The 18,535-nt window shown below is 48.5% G+C and overlaps 1 protein-coding gene across 1 annotated transcript; it reads right to left on the minus strand.

The window, feature by feature from the left end:
- Window positions 1-2,562: 2,562 nt before the first annotated feature.
- LOC144156097 (uncharacterized) lies at window positions 2,563-15,864 on the minus strand. The gene is made up of 2 exons (XM_077687896.1): window positions 14,663-15,864; window positions 2,563-2,734 (listed from the first exon to the last, which is right to left on the minus strand). Exons 1-2 carry the CDS (start codon window positions 15,862-15,864, stop codon window positions 2,563-2,565), a joined length of 1,374 nt encoding a protein of 457 aa, XP_077544022.1.
- Between the last annotated feature and the right edge of the window lie 2,671 nt (window positions 15,865-18,535).

An 18,535-nucleotide genomic window follows, 5' to 3' on the forward strand; every position in this document is an offset into this window, starting at 1 on the left:
GTGCCACAGACATTGCTGATTTCCTGCTTCACGACGAGGCTACACCACGGTGCTCCTCTTCAGCTCCTCACCTACCGTGGCCGGTACTTCCTGTCTCGGGTTGTTGATGACCTCCTCCATGCTTGTCGCACAAAGCACAAGCTAACCACCGCCTACCATCCTCAGACTAATGGATTGACGGAAAGATTGAACAAGGCCATCACCGACATGCTCGCAATATATGTTTACGCGGATCATCTGGATTGGGACGTCACTTTGCCATATGTTACGTTCGCGTATAACTCATCACGCCATGACACCGCCGGCTATTCTCCATTCTTTCTTCTCTACGGCCGTGAACCAACTCTTCCATTGGATACCCTCCTTCCTGATGCGACACCTCTGGCTACAGAATATGCTTGTGATGCTGTCGCTCACATTTATGTGGCCCGCCAGGTTGCCCGTGCCAAGCTCTCGGCTTCCCAGGCCGCTCAGAAGCACCGCTATGACCATCAACATCGCACCGCCCATTTTACGCCCGGCTGCTTGGTCCTGGTAAGTACGCCATGCCGCCGAATTGGACTTTCCGAAAAACTGCTGCCTGGCTTCAAAGGCCCCTATCGCATTAAGCGCATGGTCACACCGGTCACCTACGAAATCGTTTCCGTTGCTTCATCCTCACCGTCACTGGACCCTGCAGCTCATCTAGTCCACGTCGACCGACTCAAGCCCTATTTCTCAACGGTACCACCTGCTCCCTCAGCCTAATTTCAAATGTGCACCGAGACGGTGCTTACCCTGCCGGAGGGGGGTCATGATACGTAACACCCAGAACATTTCCCATAGCATTGGACTGGACCACCTGGTGGTCAATCCATGGTACACTTCACCTATGGGTATGGGCCTCATCAGTGGGCGCGTACAGCAAGCCGAGAGACGAAGTAGAGATCGCCCAGAAACGGACTGGCACGAGCTGCATTGGATTCCTTGGCTTTGGTCTCTTGGCCTTCAGCTGTAATTATCTGTAAATAGATAGCTTATTCGCATCTGCCTCGTAACAATATATATATATATATATATATATATATATATACACACATATATATGTGTGTGACGTCCCGCAGATGGATGGTACAGGGCAGTTGGCCGGAATGGAAGATTAGCCACCCAGAGAAGGTGCGGTGTGATAGTGGTGGACGAGGAAGAAGTTGTTAATAAAGGTGTTGGTTCGACGGACGCCATGTGTCCTGCGTTATATATATACATATATAGCATAGTGAGGGAGACGATAGCGTTTGTCCAGTTTCTTAGATTTTTTAATAACCAACAGTTTCGAAAGGAGGACCTTTCTTCTTCGAGGGTTGTACATTTCTTCTTCCTCCTTTCGAAACTGTTGGATATTAAATAATCTAAGAAACTGGACAAACGCTATCGTCTCCCTCACTATGCTGTACGCTGTACTGGCCCATTGAACAAGATACCCGACCAATATATATATATATATTGTAATGAGAAATTGGTGCAAGCACTGGCCAACCTGCACGTATGGCTGGTTCACGAATCAGGCTGGTCTGGCTCACGAATCATCGCCAGCAGCGGCCGCGAGACCGAAGAAGCAGAACACGGTCTGTCCGACATAGCCTGTTCTACTCGTTTTGGTGACTGCGCTTCGCTACCAATAAACCCCCTTTCAATTTGTGGAGGCTGGCGATGAATCAGCCACGAATCACGAATCAGGCTGGTCTGGCGATGATTCGTGAGCCAGACCAGCCTGATTCGTGAACCAGCCTTTGTCTCGATGAGTGCTCTAGGTCATGACGGTGCTTCTGTTGAGCTTGGTCGTTCGACGTAAACGAACGTGCGAGCAGGCGGCACTCTTCTGCATGGCGCGTTGCGTCGGAAAGGAGATGGCATTCGGACGGATCAGGGCTGTAGGGAAGGATGGTATCCATTGTACACGATGGCTCCTGTCCGTATAACAAAAAGAAAGGTGAAAAACCTGTAGTGGTCTGCACGGCCGTGTTGTAAGCGAACGTTACGAACGGTAGCACGGAATCCCAGTTCGAATGGTCGGGCGCGACATACTTTGCGATCATGTCCCCAAGCGTGCGGTTGAATCTTTCTGCCAGTCCATTGGTTTGAGGATGGTAGGCGGATGTGGTGCGGTGCACAATTTTGCATTGTGCGAGGAGCGCTTCGATGGCCTGAGAGATGAATACACGCCCCCTATCGCTTAGGAGTTCCCGTGGTGCACCGTGGCGTAGGACGAGGGAGTGCAGAATGAATGCACCAACCTCACGTGCCGTGGAAGCGGGAAGCGCTGCTGTTTCGGCATAGCGGGTTAGGTAATCTACTGCCACAATTTTCCACCGGTTACCAGAAGAAGAGTATGGCAGTGGGCCGTATAGATCAATGCCAACGCGCTCATACGGACGAACGGGGCACGGCAGGGGCTGCAGCGGGCCGGTTGGCTTGGGGACAGGCGACTTACGTCGTTGACAATGAGTACAGGCACGAACAAATCTTCGCACAAAGCTGTACATACCTCCCAGTAGTATCTTTGACGAAGTCGGGTATAGGTCTTCAAGAGCCCCGCTTAGCACTCTGCGGATCATCGTGGTAAGCGGCACACACCTCCGCGCGGAGGCTCCGTGGAACCACAAGGAGCCACTTGCGGCCGTCCGGCATGTAGTTGCGGCTGTAGAGGAGGTTGTCGCGAATGGCAGTGAGCAGCCTGGCGACGCAGGGCTCTAGGCTGAGGAAGGGTCGACGGTGAAGACAGGAAGTTGATGATAGTAGCGATCCGTGGATCCTCTTTCTGCTGGGAAGCCATGTCTGAGAGAGTAAGCGACGACAAGGTAGAGTCCGTTGTGCTGAGGTGTGCCGTATCAGCGGACACCGGGGAGCGAGAGAGGGCGTCGGCGTCAGAATGCTTGCGGCCGGATCGATACATAACACGAATGTCGAATTCTTGGAGACGGAGGGCCCAACGAGCAAGTCGTCCCATGGGGTCTTTGAGAGACGACAGCCAGCACAATGCGTGGTGGTCGGTGACAACATCAAAGGGGCGGCCATAAATATAGGGGCGGAATTTGGTGAGCGCCCAAACTATGGCCAAGCATTCCTTTTCGGTCACGGAATAATTTCGCTCGGCCTTGGTGAGAGTTCGACTTGCATACGCTACAACGTATTCGTCGTAGTTGGGCTTCCGTTGGGCGAGCACTGCATCGAGACCGACGCCACTGGCGTCAGTGTGCACCTCCGTAGGAGCTGCTGGGTCGTAATGCCGGAGGATAGGTGGTGAGATTAACAGACGTCGCAAGGAAGAAAATGCTTCATCACAATCCGGGGACCACGCAGAAAGAGCGTTATCGCCGTTCAGCAGTCTTGTTAGGGGGGAAACGATGCTAGCGAAATTTCTGACGAAGCGTCGGAAATAGGAACAGAGCCCGATGAAGCTGCGGAGGGTTTTCAAGGAAGTCGGCTTCGGAAAGTCGGCGACAGCACGTACCCAGGCAGCACGAGCATGTGCGGCCAATCTTTGCCCAGAGAACATTGGCCAGCCCTTTTCCTCCCGGCCAATCTTCGTCCAAAGTGTTCGGCCCTTAGTCCAAAATGGTCCTTGGCCATGTAAGGCTGGAGCTTGGCCGTCCTTCATTGGCCAATCTACTTTGGCCGCTAATACCATTGGCCGACTGACCATATGGCCTACCATTGGCCGAGCATGTATGGCCTACCATTGGCCAATTATGTATGGCCTATCATTGGCCTGATTCAGATTATTCTCTGCAGGCCAGAGGAAGCCCGCCAAAGGCTGCTGCCATGCATGCCCTACAGCAGGCCGTTAACCTAGAATTAACATCGAAAAGATATATTTAATAAATTTTAATTACATTAAAAATGCTCAGAAAATATCATCTTAAATACGTCCAAAATGCATTAATAATGCATTTTAAATGCACAGAAAATACTGCTTCAAATGTCCTCAAAATGCGTTACTAGTGTATAGAAAATAAAATCATGAATAGATTGAGAGATGCCTTGCAATGTGTCTTTGGGGGAATTGTTAACGTACAACTAGAAAATTTCATGTTGTGGTTTTGAAAAGTTTAATAGGCTCTAGCATCAAGATTTGCTCCATTGTGAAAATGTAAACCGGCCATGCTCTGATTGAGGGCCAGCAAATGACTGAAAAGAACAGCATGTATGAGCACAGATTGGCAGTTTGAAAGTTGTTTATTGTACACCTCAGCAAAGTGGCCAATTTCGCCATTAGTAAGCAGCAGGAATGAATGCCTTTCAGCCACCTCTGCAGCCAGCGCAGATGCAGCGTTGTGCATCAGAGTCCTCGTACTTCGGATTCTCCACGCGGGAAATTTCACCAGCACCTGCAGTGAAAAGAAAAGAAAACAGGGGAGAATATTAGGGAAACACTTCTTTTTAGAGGCAAATAAATGTCAAATCAATCAGGCCTTTTCTCTAGCCGTACCAACGTTCCTCGTGAGCAAGGATTTTTTAGTTTCTCCTTCAAAGAAAAAAAACCGTAATGAAAACAAACCCATTTGAACGACGTAAGGCAATTTATGTAATGTTAAGCATAGTTTATATCGTCATGCGGCAGCGACATTGGATCTTCAATACAATTATAAAGAAAGGATAGTAGTTGGGGGGAGGCATATGTATGGACATTGTCTAGGGATAAAAATGACCAAAAATTAGTACAAAAAAGACAGCTAACAATGTGTTACGCTGCTTCTCTTTCTTAGGCGCTTGAGTTAACTTGAAATGGTGGCCATTCTAGTTTTTTTAATTCACTTGGACAAAACTGGTCTGTGACCTCACAGGACGCTAATAAAATAAGATAATAGTAATCTTATTAACTATAATTATTGTTATGTGTTCCGTATTTCGGCGTCAACTTCTTCTGAGATTACGCCCTAAAAATAGTGCGCAGCGAAACAGTTTAAAAATGCATGGGCAGGATTGTAGTAGAAAGCGTACATAAAAGTCAATAGATTGGCGTAAGCACTCAACAATGCCTTCAAAGGAACGGCAAAGTAAGTTTATTTCGAAAAAAAAAGAAAACTTGCAAGCCGTCCTTAAAATTACAAGCTCTGATATGGTAGGCACCTAACCAAAGCGATCAAAACAAGCAAAGCAAGAAAAAGTGTATTTTTGCTTACACACATATGTAATTTTCTTGCTCTCCGTCGCACATAACCGGTAATTTTATACTTTTTGCTGTACACAGACAACGTAATCAATTATTAGGGAGCGACGCGAAAAATAATTGTAAATGCTCGCGTCGTTTACATACAAAAAACAGATAAACACCTGTTAGCGTCAGGGACCATCAAGTAAAAAGTAGCGGCTTCATAAATACTCGAGACACCTAAAAGGAACTCGTTTAAGTACACCCTTTAGACGCAAATGAGCAATTTCGGCTGCTAAACGCACACAACTGCCAAGCAGCCCACGCGCACCCGCTCTAGACTTGCTGTTTTGTGGTGCCTTTGGCACATTTTTGAAATTCTCACTCGACCACGAGCGGCCTAAGGGCCCCTCGAAACGCGCACACGTGCTCGTGAATGCGCGACAAAATGAATACAGCAAGGAGGAGAAAAGTTGCTAGGGAACACAAAAGAGGAAGGGTGGAACATCCTGAAGTTTCACGAAGTTTTTGGGGAGCGATCAAAGGAACAAAAAGAGACGAACCCGGCCGGGGGACCCGTTCTGGGAACCGAGGGGTCTCGTGCGGGGAACTGGTTGCCCCCCTCGCATCCCCCCTTCCTTCTCCGTCCTTTCTTGGCTGGTTCTTGGTTCTGGGAACGGAAACTGATTGTAACATAGCGGCGACTCTCATACAGTTTGTCTTAGATGGACAAATCATTTTAAGTCCCTGGGCATGGAGCACTTAGTGTCGCTACAGCCACTTGCACCGAAGATTACGTGTGTGGCTTTTAACACTTTTGATCACTTCCAAACAGACGGCACAAACTCTTTCATGGCTTTAGTTGACAGAATGGTGGCGACATGCGGCGGACAAAAATCGCGAAGGCTACCCGGCTTCTCGCCGTGTGGCCCGGGCATGCGCATTAATCGGATGCATGTATGCCACAAACTGGGTTCCTTCCCCGTACGGCGGCTGCTGTCAACATGCGCATCTGTGAGCGGCTGCTGCGAACAGAAAAAAAAAAGCTGTGTCCCTCAATACACTGATTTAATTGTTTGTAGGGTGGGATACTTATGTAGGGCAGGCAGGGAACATCTTCCCCTTTCACACTTTGTAGGGTTTAACGCGCCGACGGAAGGCTCCGGATTAATTTCGACCACCTGGGGGTCTTCAACGTGCGTCGAAATCTCGTACACACGGGCGTTTTTGCTTTTCGCCTCCATCAGAAAAGCGGCCGCCGCGGCCGGGAATCGAACCCGTGACCTCGTGCTCAGCATGAATACACTTCGCAAACATGGATGGCGGACTTTCTGTGAACAGGCTGTGTTTAAAACGTTCCTGGCTGTTATGTGTTTACTGCAAGTGTTAGTCCTAAATAAGCTCACAATGAAATAACTCTATCTACAGAAAAACTCGTAGCAACAGTCCACCGGCCACTCAGCATGACCCGAGCTAAAAATTAGGCGCAGAAAGGGTAGCACTAAAATCCTTTTTTTACGTCTTCTTGCTGTCGTTGATTTGTGAGTACATTCCCTTGCGCAGAGTAGTCACGGTAGGAAATCTCGCTCGCAGGTAAAGGTAAGCTTAACAACCACGTGCGGATTTCAAAAAAGGCGTTTACACACTTTGATTGCAAGGCAAATATACATCGATTAATTGTTGTGCGACACCGTACGCGCAAATAGCTGGTAAATCGTTCTTACCTTTGCTAGACGGCAATCCTGATAAAAACGCCGCTGCAACGCGGCGTCCAAGCAGAGGCTTCGTCCGCACGACGACCGCGCGTTGAGGAGTCCGAAAACTTGTAACACCACAAGGCAGGCATGGCAAAAGAAACGCAGCGAGGGCAGACAAAACGTGAAGGAGGGGTGCGCCGCTCCCCGCAGGTACCGGGAACAAAGGAGGAGGTAGTGAGCGGCAGTGGGAGGCGCCGAGCTGCTCGCCCTCGCAAGCATAGCCAGCGTTGTCCATCTAAAGCCGATATTTTTCAGAAAAACAAAATTTTCAAAGCCTCTACAGCGATACCGTCGTAACAACGCTGGCAAAGTGCAAGTGTTTTCATACATATATACACTCGTTGAATTAGATGTTTTTGCTTTGCCGATTACGTTGGAACACCGCCGCTTGCATATTTGTACGCCGAGTTTCTCTCTAATACAAAGAGCTTATATGTATGCCTGCCTTAGACAGCGCAGTAAGTGAAAGTATCTCCCTCAGTTTCTTTTATTATAAGTAAACATCGAGGAGAAATTCTCAATACGTTTATTCATTTGAGATGTATTTTATCCGGCACTTAAGATATGCTTTACGTGAATCTTACGATTCAGCAACTGAAGCAGCGCCTCTAGTGTACTCGAAATGTATTTCGGCAAAGGTTTTTTAATACATTTAAAATGTATTTTCAATAAATATTTTTCCTGCATTGAGAGTGTATCTCTACCATGTTCGTTCAACAAACGTACAATGCATTTGAAATATATTTCGAACATATTCAGAGTATATTTCTATGCTTCAGCACACTTTTAAAGTATACTCAGAGTGATGCTCTAACTGTAGTTAGGTAAGCGTATTTTTTAAATATTTACAGTGCATTTGGACCTAGATTGTTAGGCGAGAAGGAATACATTTTCAATATATTCTGAATGCCTTAAGCGCGCATTCATGAGGTTCAAAACATTCCTTAGCTATTTGTAGGGTACTTAAAAGCACTGTATTTTTTCCGCTTTTTTAATAATTTATTTTCAATATTTACTAAAAATTAAGAAAATGCAATTTTTAATGCACTTGAAATACATGTACAAATACAAGGCATATTTTAAGTGCACTTCAAGCATACTCATAGGTATTTCAAACGTATTACTTTTCGCTAAGGGCCCTTATCCTCCCTCTCCTACCCCTCCTCTTTCCTCAGTTACACTCAGCCTGACGTTTGAGCCGACAGTAGACTTTCGATTGATTGATTGTAGGGTTTAACGCGCCGACGCAACGCAGGGGGTGAGGCGCGCCGTAGTGGAGGGCTCCGGATTAAATTTTACCACCTTGGGATCTTTAACGCGCGCTGAAATCTCGTACACACGAGCATTTTTGCTTTTCGCCCCATCAGAAAAGCGGCCGCAGTGGCCGGGAATCGAACCCATGACCTCGTGCTCAGCAGCGCAACGCCTTAGCCACTGAGCCTTAGCCACTCAGTAGACTTTCACTTATAGCTTAAGTTTTTAAACAACCATATAGTCCCGCACAGAACTTGCGCTTCTTTTTTCTATCTTTCGAGTAAGGAAAAATCTATAGTAGCTCAAAAGCGTTTTAGTAACCACAAAGGTCCGCTAGGCCGGAAATGTTGGTGAAAAAATAGGAAGCGACCGCTGCAAAAGTAGCGCGCATGTGGGAGAAACCTGATGGGGGTGACGGAGGCGGGGTGACGGAGGCGTAGGGGCAAACATTTTTGTGTTTAGGCAAGACGCGACCTCATGCCGGATCTTCCTTCAGCAGTGTCACCCGCAACCTCCACTGGTGTGCTGTTCACTTTATAGATGGCTTGTCGCTAACGATATTGAATATACTATTGAAGTACTTGGCCAACTGAGAGCCTCACAAGGAAATTGTACGGAAGTAATTCTTCGTAATGTTCTCGTAATAATTCATTTTGGAGACAGATTGATCACCTCGGCTGCGTAAAAGTGGCGGCAATCAAAATCGTGAAGAAAGCGTTCAAATGCGCTAGATTCGCTACTTAAAAAAAAAGCTGTGATACATACGTTGCCTGTGTGAGAATGTGTTTGTGGTAACGACATGGACAAGATAGTAAGCGATAACTGAAAGCATGCTATATGACGCTGTAGGGAAACAGCGCGTAACGTTCCTTTAAACCTCCATGTTATAACACGCATACGCGTTTCATCACACCCACGGAATACATTATTTCCAAATTCAGGACGCGCCCAGCACGTAATTTCGTACTATTAAGGTATTCACAATCGTCGTATGCATAGCTTGGATTCAACAACCTGCGTGCAACCTCGTAACGCTTGTATTACCCTCTGTGCATGTCAGGAGAGTTCTTATGCCCTGGGTGCAAGAAATATAGGGCTTCGCAACTTCCGTGGTTCCCACAACTTTTGATGAATAACTCACGTCGTTTCAGAGCATTCGCGTTTCATATAAATATACATTAGAGCGTAAAACCTCAGCATAGTCTGTAGCTATCGTAAAATACATATTTCGAATCCTCGAAGTGTTCTCTTTTTTGTCCAGGTACTGAACTCTATAGGAAATATATTTGAACTGAAGCGTCAAGGATGTTCCACTCACCAATAACGAAACATCGTGTTTTCGGCCAAGTAGCTGGGTCACAAGACATTGTGGCATAGGGAAGTATGTAGTCATGCATAGCAGGGCTAAGGGGTATGTTGTTATTACGACGCAAATTTAATAATATTTATTAACACAGCATGTCTCAAATGAAAGGCTGATGTGAATCAGTAGCGCCACGTGTATCACGGGCACTTAGCTGTATGCTAGGAGCATATGCATGTGCTTGGTAGGCTGGAAAAAAGAAAATTAATGAGTCGTCTACATGCTCATTGCCTGTTTTAAATGCAGAGCATTTCAGTAACTCACGATGTCACCCGCGTTGGCGTCCGTAGTCCGCATCGCTCCCCCTACACTATATATATAAAAAAATACTTACCGGCGCCAGGTTTCGAACCAACGACTCTGCCGGCGGAACGCAAGGTACATGGTACTCTAACCACTGCACCACAAACCCGACACATAATAGAAGGTTACGAACACGCCTTATATCCTTGACCCATTCAACCGTCGGCCACAGGTGCGCCCTCTCCCCCGCGTCCTCCTCGCCTTCTCTCCGCTCGCAACGCCCTCTCTCGCCGCGTTCGGTTCGGGCGCACAACAGGTGGGGACGTGCGCAACACCCTCTCTCGCCGCGTTGGGTTCGCGCTGATCAACAGTCGGTTCGCGCGCAAGAACAGGTGGGGGCGCTCGCATCGCGCTCTCTCGCCGCGGTCGGTTCGCGCTTAAACCACATATGTCGTTCGCGCGTGCTCCGGTCGCTAACATCTGTGGCGTGATCGTGACGTCAACATCACGCGTTCGTGTGGTGGCGCGATTTTGGCGCTATAACACTCTCTCGCGAGGGGCATTGGATTGGATTCGATTGGATTGGCTTGGCTTGGCTTGGCTTGGCTTTGCTTGGATTGGATTTGGATTGGATTGGATTAAAGTGGATTGTGTTAGATTGTGTTGCGTCATAGCCGCGCCACGTTGCGTCATAGCCGCTCCACGTTGAGTCATAGCCGCGGCAGGGGGTTCACGGCACGTTTCACGTTTCACCAGCGACTTCATCGACAATGTCTACGCTGGAAGACAACAATTACAACAACAACCAATACGTAATCCATACGACTTGCAGGCGCGCCCCCCGCGGAAATGCTCTGCATTTGATCATGCCCCTCGCGAGGGGGATGTTCTAAACGCAGAGCATTTCAGTAACTCACGATGTTTCGCGAATGGGGCTACGGAGCCTCTTTGCGGCCGCTGAATTTCGCGAGTGAGACCGAAGGATGAAACGGCAGCAACCAGCGTAGCTGTTTCACTACGACCGCTTGAACCATTATTTGGTTCTTTCCTTCTGTACAGTTTTTAAAACTAGCCACGCTTAACGTAGTCAGCCTTGTCTCCGCAAAACGGAGACTTTGGCTATTAGAACTTCTGAATCGGGAAAAAATTGATGTAGCCTTTCTTCAGGAAACAAAAATTGGAAACCCAGACGATGCAAAAAATTTTGTACGCCTGTTCTGCAATCAGTTCTCGTGCTTTCACACCCTGACCGAGACCCGAGCAGGCGGCGCAGCCATTCTCGTTAGGAAAAATGATTCGGTCAAAATCGTCGACTGCGAATTGGGCAAAGATGGCCGATTCAGCCTAGTGGACGCATTTGTGGGAAGGGAACTCACCCGTTTCCTGTGCATGTACGCTCCCAATGACCCACCATCACGAAGTGAGCTCTTCACCGCCACCCGCCCTCTTTTGAATGTCCCATGCACCGTAATATTCGGCGGTGACTTTAATTGTGTGATGGAAAAAAGTGACAGAGCGGGTGGGTGCAGCAGCACCGATGCCTCGTCGCGAATTTTAAAGTCAGTAGTTCGCGACTGTGACCTGACCGACGCGGCCTCGGGACGGAGGTGGGCCACCCCACGATACACCAGATGGAGTGGTGCGTCTCAGGCCCGGCTGGACCGGTTTTATGTCTCAGGAGACTTACTCTCACGAGTACAAGATTACGCTGTGACTCCCGTCCCACTGTCTGACCACGGCTTAGTGACATGTGAAATTAGGTACGATGTAAACCAAAAGCATGGCAAACCAAATCCCCGATGGATAATGAACGCATCGATCATGCAAAACCCAGAATTCGTAGAACGCGTGCGGGAAGAAATAAAATGCTTGGGATCTCGCACGATAGGGTCTAGCGAGTGGGAATCTTTCAAAACTAAAATCAAAGAAGTTGCAACCACCATAGGCAGGCGAGAGGCCGCGCGTTGTAGAGCTACCCAAAACCGCCTCATGTCAACGCTCCGAGACCTCATCGAGGCGGATGAAGAGAGGCCTGGGGAATTTCGCGAGGATATCCGCGTAACTAAAAAAGAGCTTTTTGCTTTTATTCATGGGTATCACGCCTAAGTAACCAGAGTGGCACGGTGCTTCCAAACACCACACGAATGTATAGTTAGATCAATTGCAACAGCTGCCGTTTTTTTTCGTTTATTTTAAAAGAATGCCCTGACATCGCCTTTGCGGCGCTAACTTAATACCCTCGTGTGATGTAAATGTAGCATTTAGGTATACCTTTTAGTTTAAGCCAGCTTCAGCGCGAAAAAATGTTTGAAGTTGAATTTAGCATCCCACACACTAACATTTCAGTTAAAGCAAGTCTCCTGTCAGCAGCCCTACCTGCTTTATCAGAGCTTATAAACTAAAAGAGAGATTTTTCTGCCTATAATGGCCTTCATTAGCTGACTCACAGAAAGGGAGATTCGCCGCAGAAGTTACTGCCACCGCCAGGCCCTCGCGAAGCTACATACCATGCTACTGCATGCCATAGAGTCCCCGCGGACAAGCGGCTCGTTCTCCCGCACCATTGTATTTCCTGTCCACCGCGACCCCTCCTTCCAGAGGTCGTCACGTACATACACGCAATTCTCTGTCCGGAGATCTTTTCTACATGGGTGGCCGCAGAGAAAACGAGTATTCCGCGTCCAGATGCTTGTCGTTCGTCTTCGGACCTTTGTTGGCCAAACAGGAAAGAAGTAATTCGTGGCCGGACTGTTGCCGTTTATGTTCCGCCTTCCGCTGGCCAAATGGGAAAGGATTAATGCGGGGCCAGACGCTCTTTGTTCGTCATCAGACGTATGGTAGCCATGGAGAAAGTGTGTACTCCGTGGGCAGATGCTTGCCGTTCATCTGGGGACCTAAACTGGCCAAACAGACAACGCGGCCCCCGTGGCCAGTCGCTTGCAGTTCGTCTTCCGACCTCAGCTGGCCAAAAAGAAAACAGGTAATTTGTGGCCGGACGCGCGCTGTTCGTCGTCGGAAGTGTGGTGACCAATGAAAAAACATGTTCTCTGTGGCCAGATGTTTGCCTTTGGTGTAAAGACCTCGGCTGGCCGAACAGACAACAAGTATTCCGTGACCAAATACATGCCAAAGAACATAAATTCTCTGGCAGTCCAAACTTTGCCAATGGCCAAACAGGCCAAGCATCGGCCAAAAATAAGCCAAAGGCTGGCCACGTTTTCTGTGCTGCCTGGGTAGCTTATCGGGATCAGGCGACAAACCGTCTTTTGAAACAACGTGGCCCAGAATAGTCAACTTGCGCGCACCAAAACGACATTTCTTTAAGTTTAGTTGGAGGCCGGCAGCGGTGAGACACGCCAGGATCTGGTGGAGACGAGTTAGGTGTGTGTCAAAATCGGGAGAGAATACGACGACGTCATCTAAGTAACAAAGCCATATATGCCACTTGAGACCACGCAAGATGTTATCCATCATTCTCTCGAATGTGGCAGGTGCATTACATAAGCCAAATGGCATGACGTTAAATTCATATAAACTGTCCGGGGTAACAAAGGCGGTCTTGGTGCGGTCCGATTCCGCAACCGGCACTTGCCATTAGCCCGAGCGCAAATCAAGGGACGAGAAGAATTCCGCACCGTGTAAACAATCGAGAGCGTCGTCGATGCGAGGGAGCGGATAAACGTCCTTGCGGGTAATTTTGTTTAGGCGGCGGTAGTCAACACAGAAGCGCAAAGACCCATCTTTTTTTGTTACGAGAACCACGGGCGATGACCATGGGCTTTGGGACGGCCGAATGACGCCGCGCTGTAGCATGTCATCCACGCGCTCACTAATAACACCACGTTCCGGCCCCGACACACGGTAGGGTCGTTGTCGCAAGGGAGCATGATCGCCTGTGCCGATGTGATGGGTGACTGTTGACGTTTTACCCAACGGAGCTTGTGCACAGTCAAAGGAAGAACGGAACTTGTTAAGAAGGGCGAGAAGCTGCGTGCGCTGTGTTGGATCCAAATCGACGTCCAGGGACTGTTTGAACACGTCGGCGGACAGTGAAGCTTCGGTAGAAATGGCCGAGTCCAGGGCAGTGAGCGAAAGCGCAGCGGGATCATCGCAAACGTCGAAGCGGCTGATGGAGCGCATAGCTTCAACATGGCCAATTGACTCTCCATGGAGCAGGCTGACAGAACAGTGGGTTTGATTAGAGATAAACATTCTCGCACGCCCACCTTGCACTGTAAGAACGGCCAATGGGAGTGGCAACTCCTTCCGGTGAACAAAAAGGTCGCATGGTGTGAATAGGACAGGTCCATCGGGTACGGGCGCACTAGCAAGGTCAACCATTACGGAACTTAGCGGCGGGATATCGACGTCTTCGTCCACGATAATCTTCCATTTACCAAACAAATGCTCAGACAGCGGCGCATCGCTCTGGGAAATAAGTTCAATCTCAGCCTTGGCACAGTCAATTACTACGTTATGGCTTGACAAGAAGTCCCATCCAAGAATAACGTCATGGGAACATGAAGACAAAACAACAAATTCGATGGTGTAGACAGTGTCTTGGATCACTACTCGAGCAGTGCATGCAGCCAGTGGGGACACATGCTCAGCACTTGCAGTTCGAAGCGAAAGTCCCGACAGTGGCGTCATAACCTTTTTCAGATAGCGGCATAGTTTCACACTCATAACAGAAATCGCGGCACCAGTATCGACAAGAGCAAGAATAGGAACTCCTTCAACAACTACGTCGACGACATTTTTCGGCGATACACGAGGACTTTGACATTTTGCTACGTACGCAGTTCGTGCCTCCGGAACTGCGAGAATTAGTTTCCCGCGTCATGAGGCGCTGACTTACGACGCATAGGAGAGATGGAGCGGCGACGAGGAGAAGGCGATCGGTGACTCGCGAACGTCTGATGGTCGGATTGAAAGGAGGGTGTCGGCGGTCCGGCAGGTGCGCGACGGGGAGCTTGGCGGGAAACATACACTGGACTATGAGATGCTTCAACCTGCTGCATTGCACGGCGACAGTAACGTGCTACATGTCCTGGGAGACGACAGGAAAAGCATATAGGTCGGTTGTCCTGAGTGCGCCACGAATTCGTCTGCTGTACAGCCAATGGCGCGGGACGGCGGAACTGGGAGACTGGCTGAGGAGTGAACGTCACAGGCGCTGGTATGTAGGGTCCAAACGAGGGGACAAAGGAGTGGACAAGTGGCGGGGCAGCCCTTGCCGCGCATTCGGCGTACGTCAACGGAGCGGTCACTGGCGGTGCTATGGTAGCCATGGTTGGAACAGTCAGCGGGGCAGCGGGTGTAGTTGACTGGTGTGCAGGTGATAGGGCTTCGGCGACCTGCTCCCTGAAGGTGCGCTGAACAGCTTGAGGCAAACTTGGTGCAGGCTGCTCTACAAAGGGTACCAGCGAAAGTTGCCGAGCGACCTCTTCCCGGATGAAGTCCTTAATCCTCATCTCAAGCGATGCTTGTTCAGAACTGAACGATAAACTTGACAGTTCTGCGCCCGTCCCGAGCGACTGTCGAACAAAACTCCTCTGCCGCCGCAGCTCATCATAGCTTTGGCAGAGCTTAATTATCTCAGCCACGGTCTTTGGGTCTTTGGACATCAACATCTGAAACGCGTCGTCTTCAATTCCTTTCAGTATGTGCCGAATCTTTTCTTGCTCAGACATATCCATGTTGATACGCCTGCAGAGATCCACAACGTCTTCGATATAACTCGTGAAATTCTCCCCGGGCTGCTGCGCGCGTATGCGAAGACACTGTTCAGCGTGCAGTTTCCGCACCGCTGGCCTGTCGAACGCCTCTGCGAAGAGGGTTTTGAATTCGCCCCACGTTTTGATGGTCCTGCCGTTGTTCCGAAACCAGACCTCAGCCACTTCCCTAAGGTAATACTCGACATTGCTCAGCTTAGCTTTGTTATCCCACTTGTTGTAGACGCTCACTCGCTCGAATGTGGACAACCAATCCTCGGCATCATAATCACCTTTGCCGGTGAAAAAGGGCGGGTCACGCTGACGGGTGGTGCCGGCACAGATGACCGGTGGCACCGGTGATGGTGGCTGTTGGCCTACGTCGACGGGGTTGACGGGCATTGGTACGGTGCGGTTGCGAAGCTCCAGGTTGGTTCACCTCGTACCCAGCTCCTCCACCACTTGAAAGGCGGTTTAATGGCTAACAAGCAGTAAAAGCGAGAGGCGGGAAGCAGCGCAGTCTGTTCCAGGTGAACCGGATAGGAGATCGCTGATCTGACCACAAGGACGCACAGAGATGATGCCAGCTTGATGCTTCCGGCACATACCCGAACAGGGATTGGACGATCGAGGTCCGTTAGTCCTTTCACTTCGCTTCATTACAATCTATATATATATCTTTAATGCTGCCGCCCCTCCAGTGCGACTAAGGAATACACCCCTTCATAGGTCCGCACAAATCATTATTGCTTATTTTGTGCTTATCGAGACCATTGCCATTTGCCGCGTGGTTAGGAGCTAGCTCATTCGCATGTCTCTCTTTCTCACATTTCCTCTTCACTTCATCAGACCAGCTTGTTGCCATAGCGAAAGTGACAGTATCGCAGGCGCCGTCAGCTGGCCGTCTTAGTCACATGCCTCGCACGCCGGACGCACGAAAGCGTAGTGGCGTACACTTGAAGATACGTTTTTTTACAATAGCCACCACATCGTGGGAAGAATTCACTAGAGGTAAGACGGAGTGAATAAACGGCACAAAGCTTTATTTTCCAGCCACAAAACATCCATGAAAATCCAATTATCACTACAGAGGAACAGTGGTGGTTTAACTGGTTTATTGAGTGGAGAGGTTGGAAGCGGATCTGCTCCCGGCTTCTCCATTTCACCAATACAGGGTCGTAGACTCGGCTATACTATTCCACTGTGCACCACACTTTCGTGAGTACTAAAAGTTGTCTGTAAAATGTCCTCCTGGGTTGGTGGTCACTGAGTCACGACAAAAATCTAATATGTCACCTAATACTTTGTCACAATTCCTGTTGAGGTAAAAAACACATTCAGGGCACGAACAACCTTATTTTGAAGCCCCGCATCAGGCCATGGTCCTAGTAAAGATTCTAAACACACCACACGACGGTTCTCTAATGGGAGTTTGTGTAAAAGTTCACGTCTTTGCCGTGAGTATAATGGGCAGTCTAGCATCACGTGGGAAACATCTTCCTCAGGCGCTCCGCATACGCAGGATGGTGAGGTTGCACAGTGAATTTGGTACAAAAACGACTTTGTATAAGCCACCTCGAGTCGCAAACGGTGAAGCAGAGTTTCTAGGAACACTGGTTTATTGTTCTAGGAGGTATTCGCATACAGGCGCCACGTTCCGAAGTCAATGGTACACTGCCTACTACTTTTCAGGCTTCAAGGGGAAAAAAAAACGGAAACTCGTTTTAATTTTAAGGAGATACAGAAGAGGTTCAGCAACAAGTGCTGCGAGAGATATTGATTAAAATAAGAGTCGCTACGAAGGGAGAGAGGTTGGTCGTGTCAAAAACCAGGAGTCAATGTTTCGTATATAAAAGGAATTTTTTTTATATAAAAAAACTGATATTTTTTTATTGCGTTTCTCAAAATTTGTTACAATTATGCAATTTTTGTAGGATTTGGGTTAGAACATTACATCTCGGTATTCGAGATTGGGATGAAATAGCTTTTAAGTTCCTACTGCGGTATATCAGGTGGTAATTGTCGACATTTGTATTATTTGTATCTCTCAGTTTAAAAGCCACACGGAGATGTTTCAGTTTGCGTTTCATTTTAACATAATCGAATCCGTACAGGCTCTTCCGTGATGTCGCCCGGCGAAATCAAATCACGGAGTGCGGGAAATTACTCAAGGAGCCGTGCCCCTGTCTTCATCTTCGTCGCTGCATAATTATATAGCCTATATTCGGGGACAAATATCTGTGAGAATGGAGAGAAAGCTAAGGGGGTGAGAGGGGTTAGCTAACTGCTTTCTGTTCCTGCGCCACAGTAGTTCCCGATAAATTGGTTTCGGTTTCAGTTTCAGCGTGACGGATACACTATACTACGTGGCGCAGGTTCCATTACAGGGGATAGCAGGCGTACCGCACTCGGTAAGCTGCTTATTTGCAGCATAAAGGCGTGTATACTCTTGGATGGGTGAAAAACGGAATGCTGTTTAAATACCTGTACAGTTAGCGCTGGTCCTAAAGTTTAACAATAAATGGTCGCCAACCATTTTGCCAGCATTCAGTGGTCCCTGACACCGTAAAATATATTTCATTAGCTAGCTTTGCCAAACGCCAACATTCCGAGCCTTACTCAGACTGATGGTAAAGCGATTCTCTTTCCATTTTTTATGCGTGATCACTCACACTTGAAAAAAACAACAACAACACCGTGCTTATATCGCCGTAACCAGACCTGTCAGCAAAATTTCAATTGGCTAACAAACCAGCCAACAGAAGTGTTATTGGCTGCATGTAGCCGCAAACCCTTCATAAAACTTCCTACTGGAGGCGACGGCCTCCTTTTCGTTGTCACTTACAGCAGGTGCAAGGATCGTGGCTGGTTTTACCTTAACAAATAGCTAACTGGTATTCGTTACTGTTAACTTTGATACTGGCCACACCACGTCCATACTTGTTTTCAAGCCCAAAACGGAGATTGATCAGTGATGGTCATGGCCATCCGATTCCCCAATTTTTATTTGGCTTCGACGTCAACACTCCGGCATCGCTAAAGTGCACCGAAATTTCGCAATGATGTGCATTTT

The sequence above is a fragment of the Haemaphysalis longicornis genome, unplaced genomic scaffold (genome assembly GCF_048455015.1).
Source record: "Haemaphysalis longicornis isolate Haplotype H1 unplaced genomic scaffold, Haemaphysalis longicornis Haplotype H1 scaffold_1, whole genome shotgun sequence".
NCBI lineage: Eukaryota > Metazoa > Arthropoda > Arachnida > Ixodida > Ixodidae > Haemaphysalis > Haemaphysalis longicornis.

What these genes read in the sequence shown, in the direction of transcription:
- LOC144156097 (XM_077687896.1), bottom strand. Translation starts at nt 15,864, where the DNA reads ATGCCCGTCAACCCCGTCGACGTAGGCCAACAGCCACCATCACCGGTG. An exon ending in TTTCAATCCGACCATCAGAC is followed by an intron (nt 2,735 to 14,662) that starts GTTCGCGAGTCA and finishes ACCCTTCCTCAG; the next exon opens with CCTAGAGCCCTGCGTCGCCA.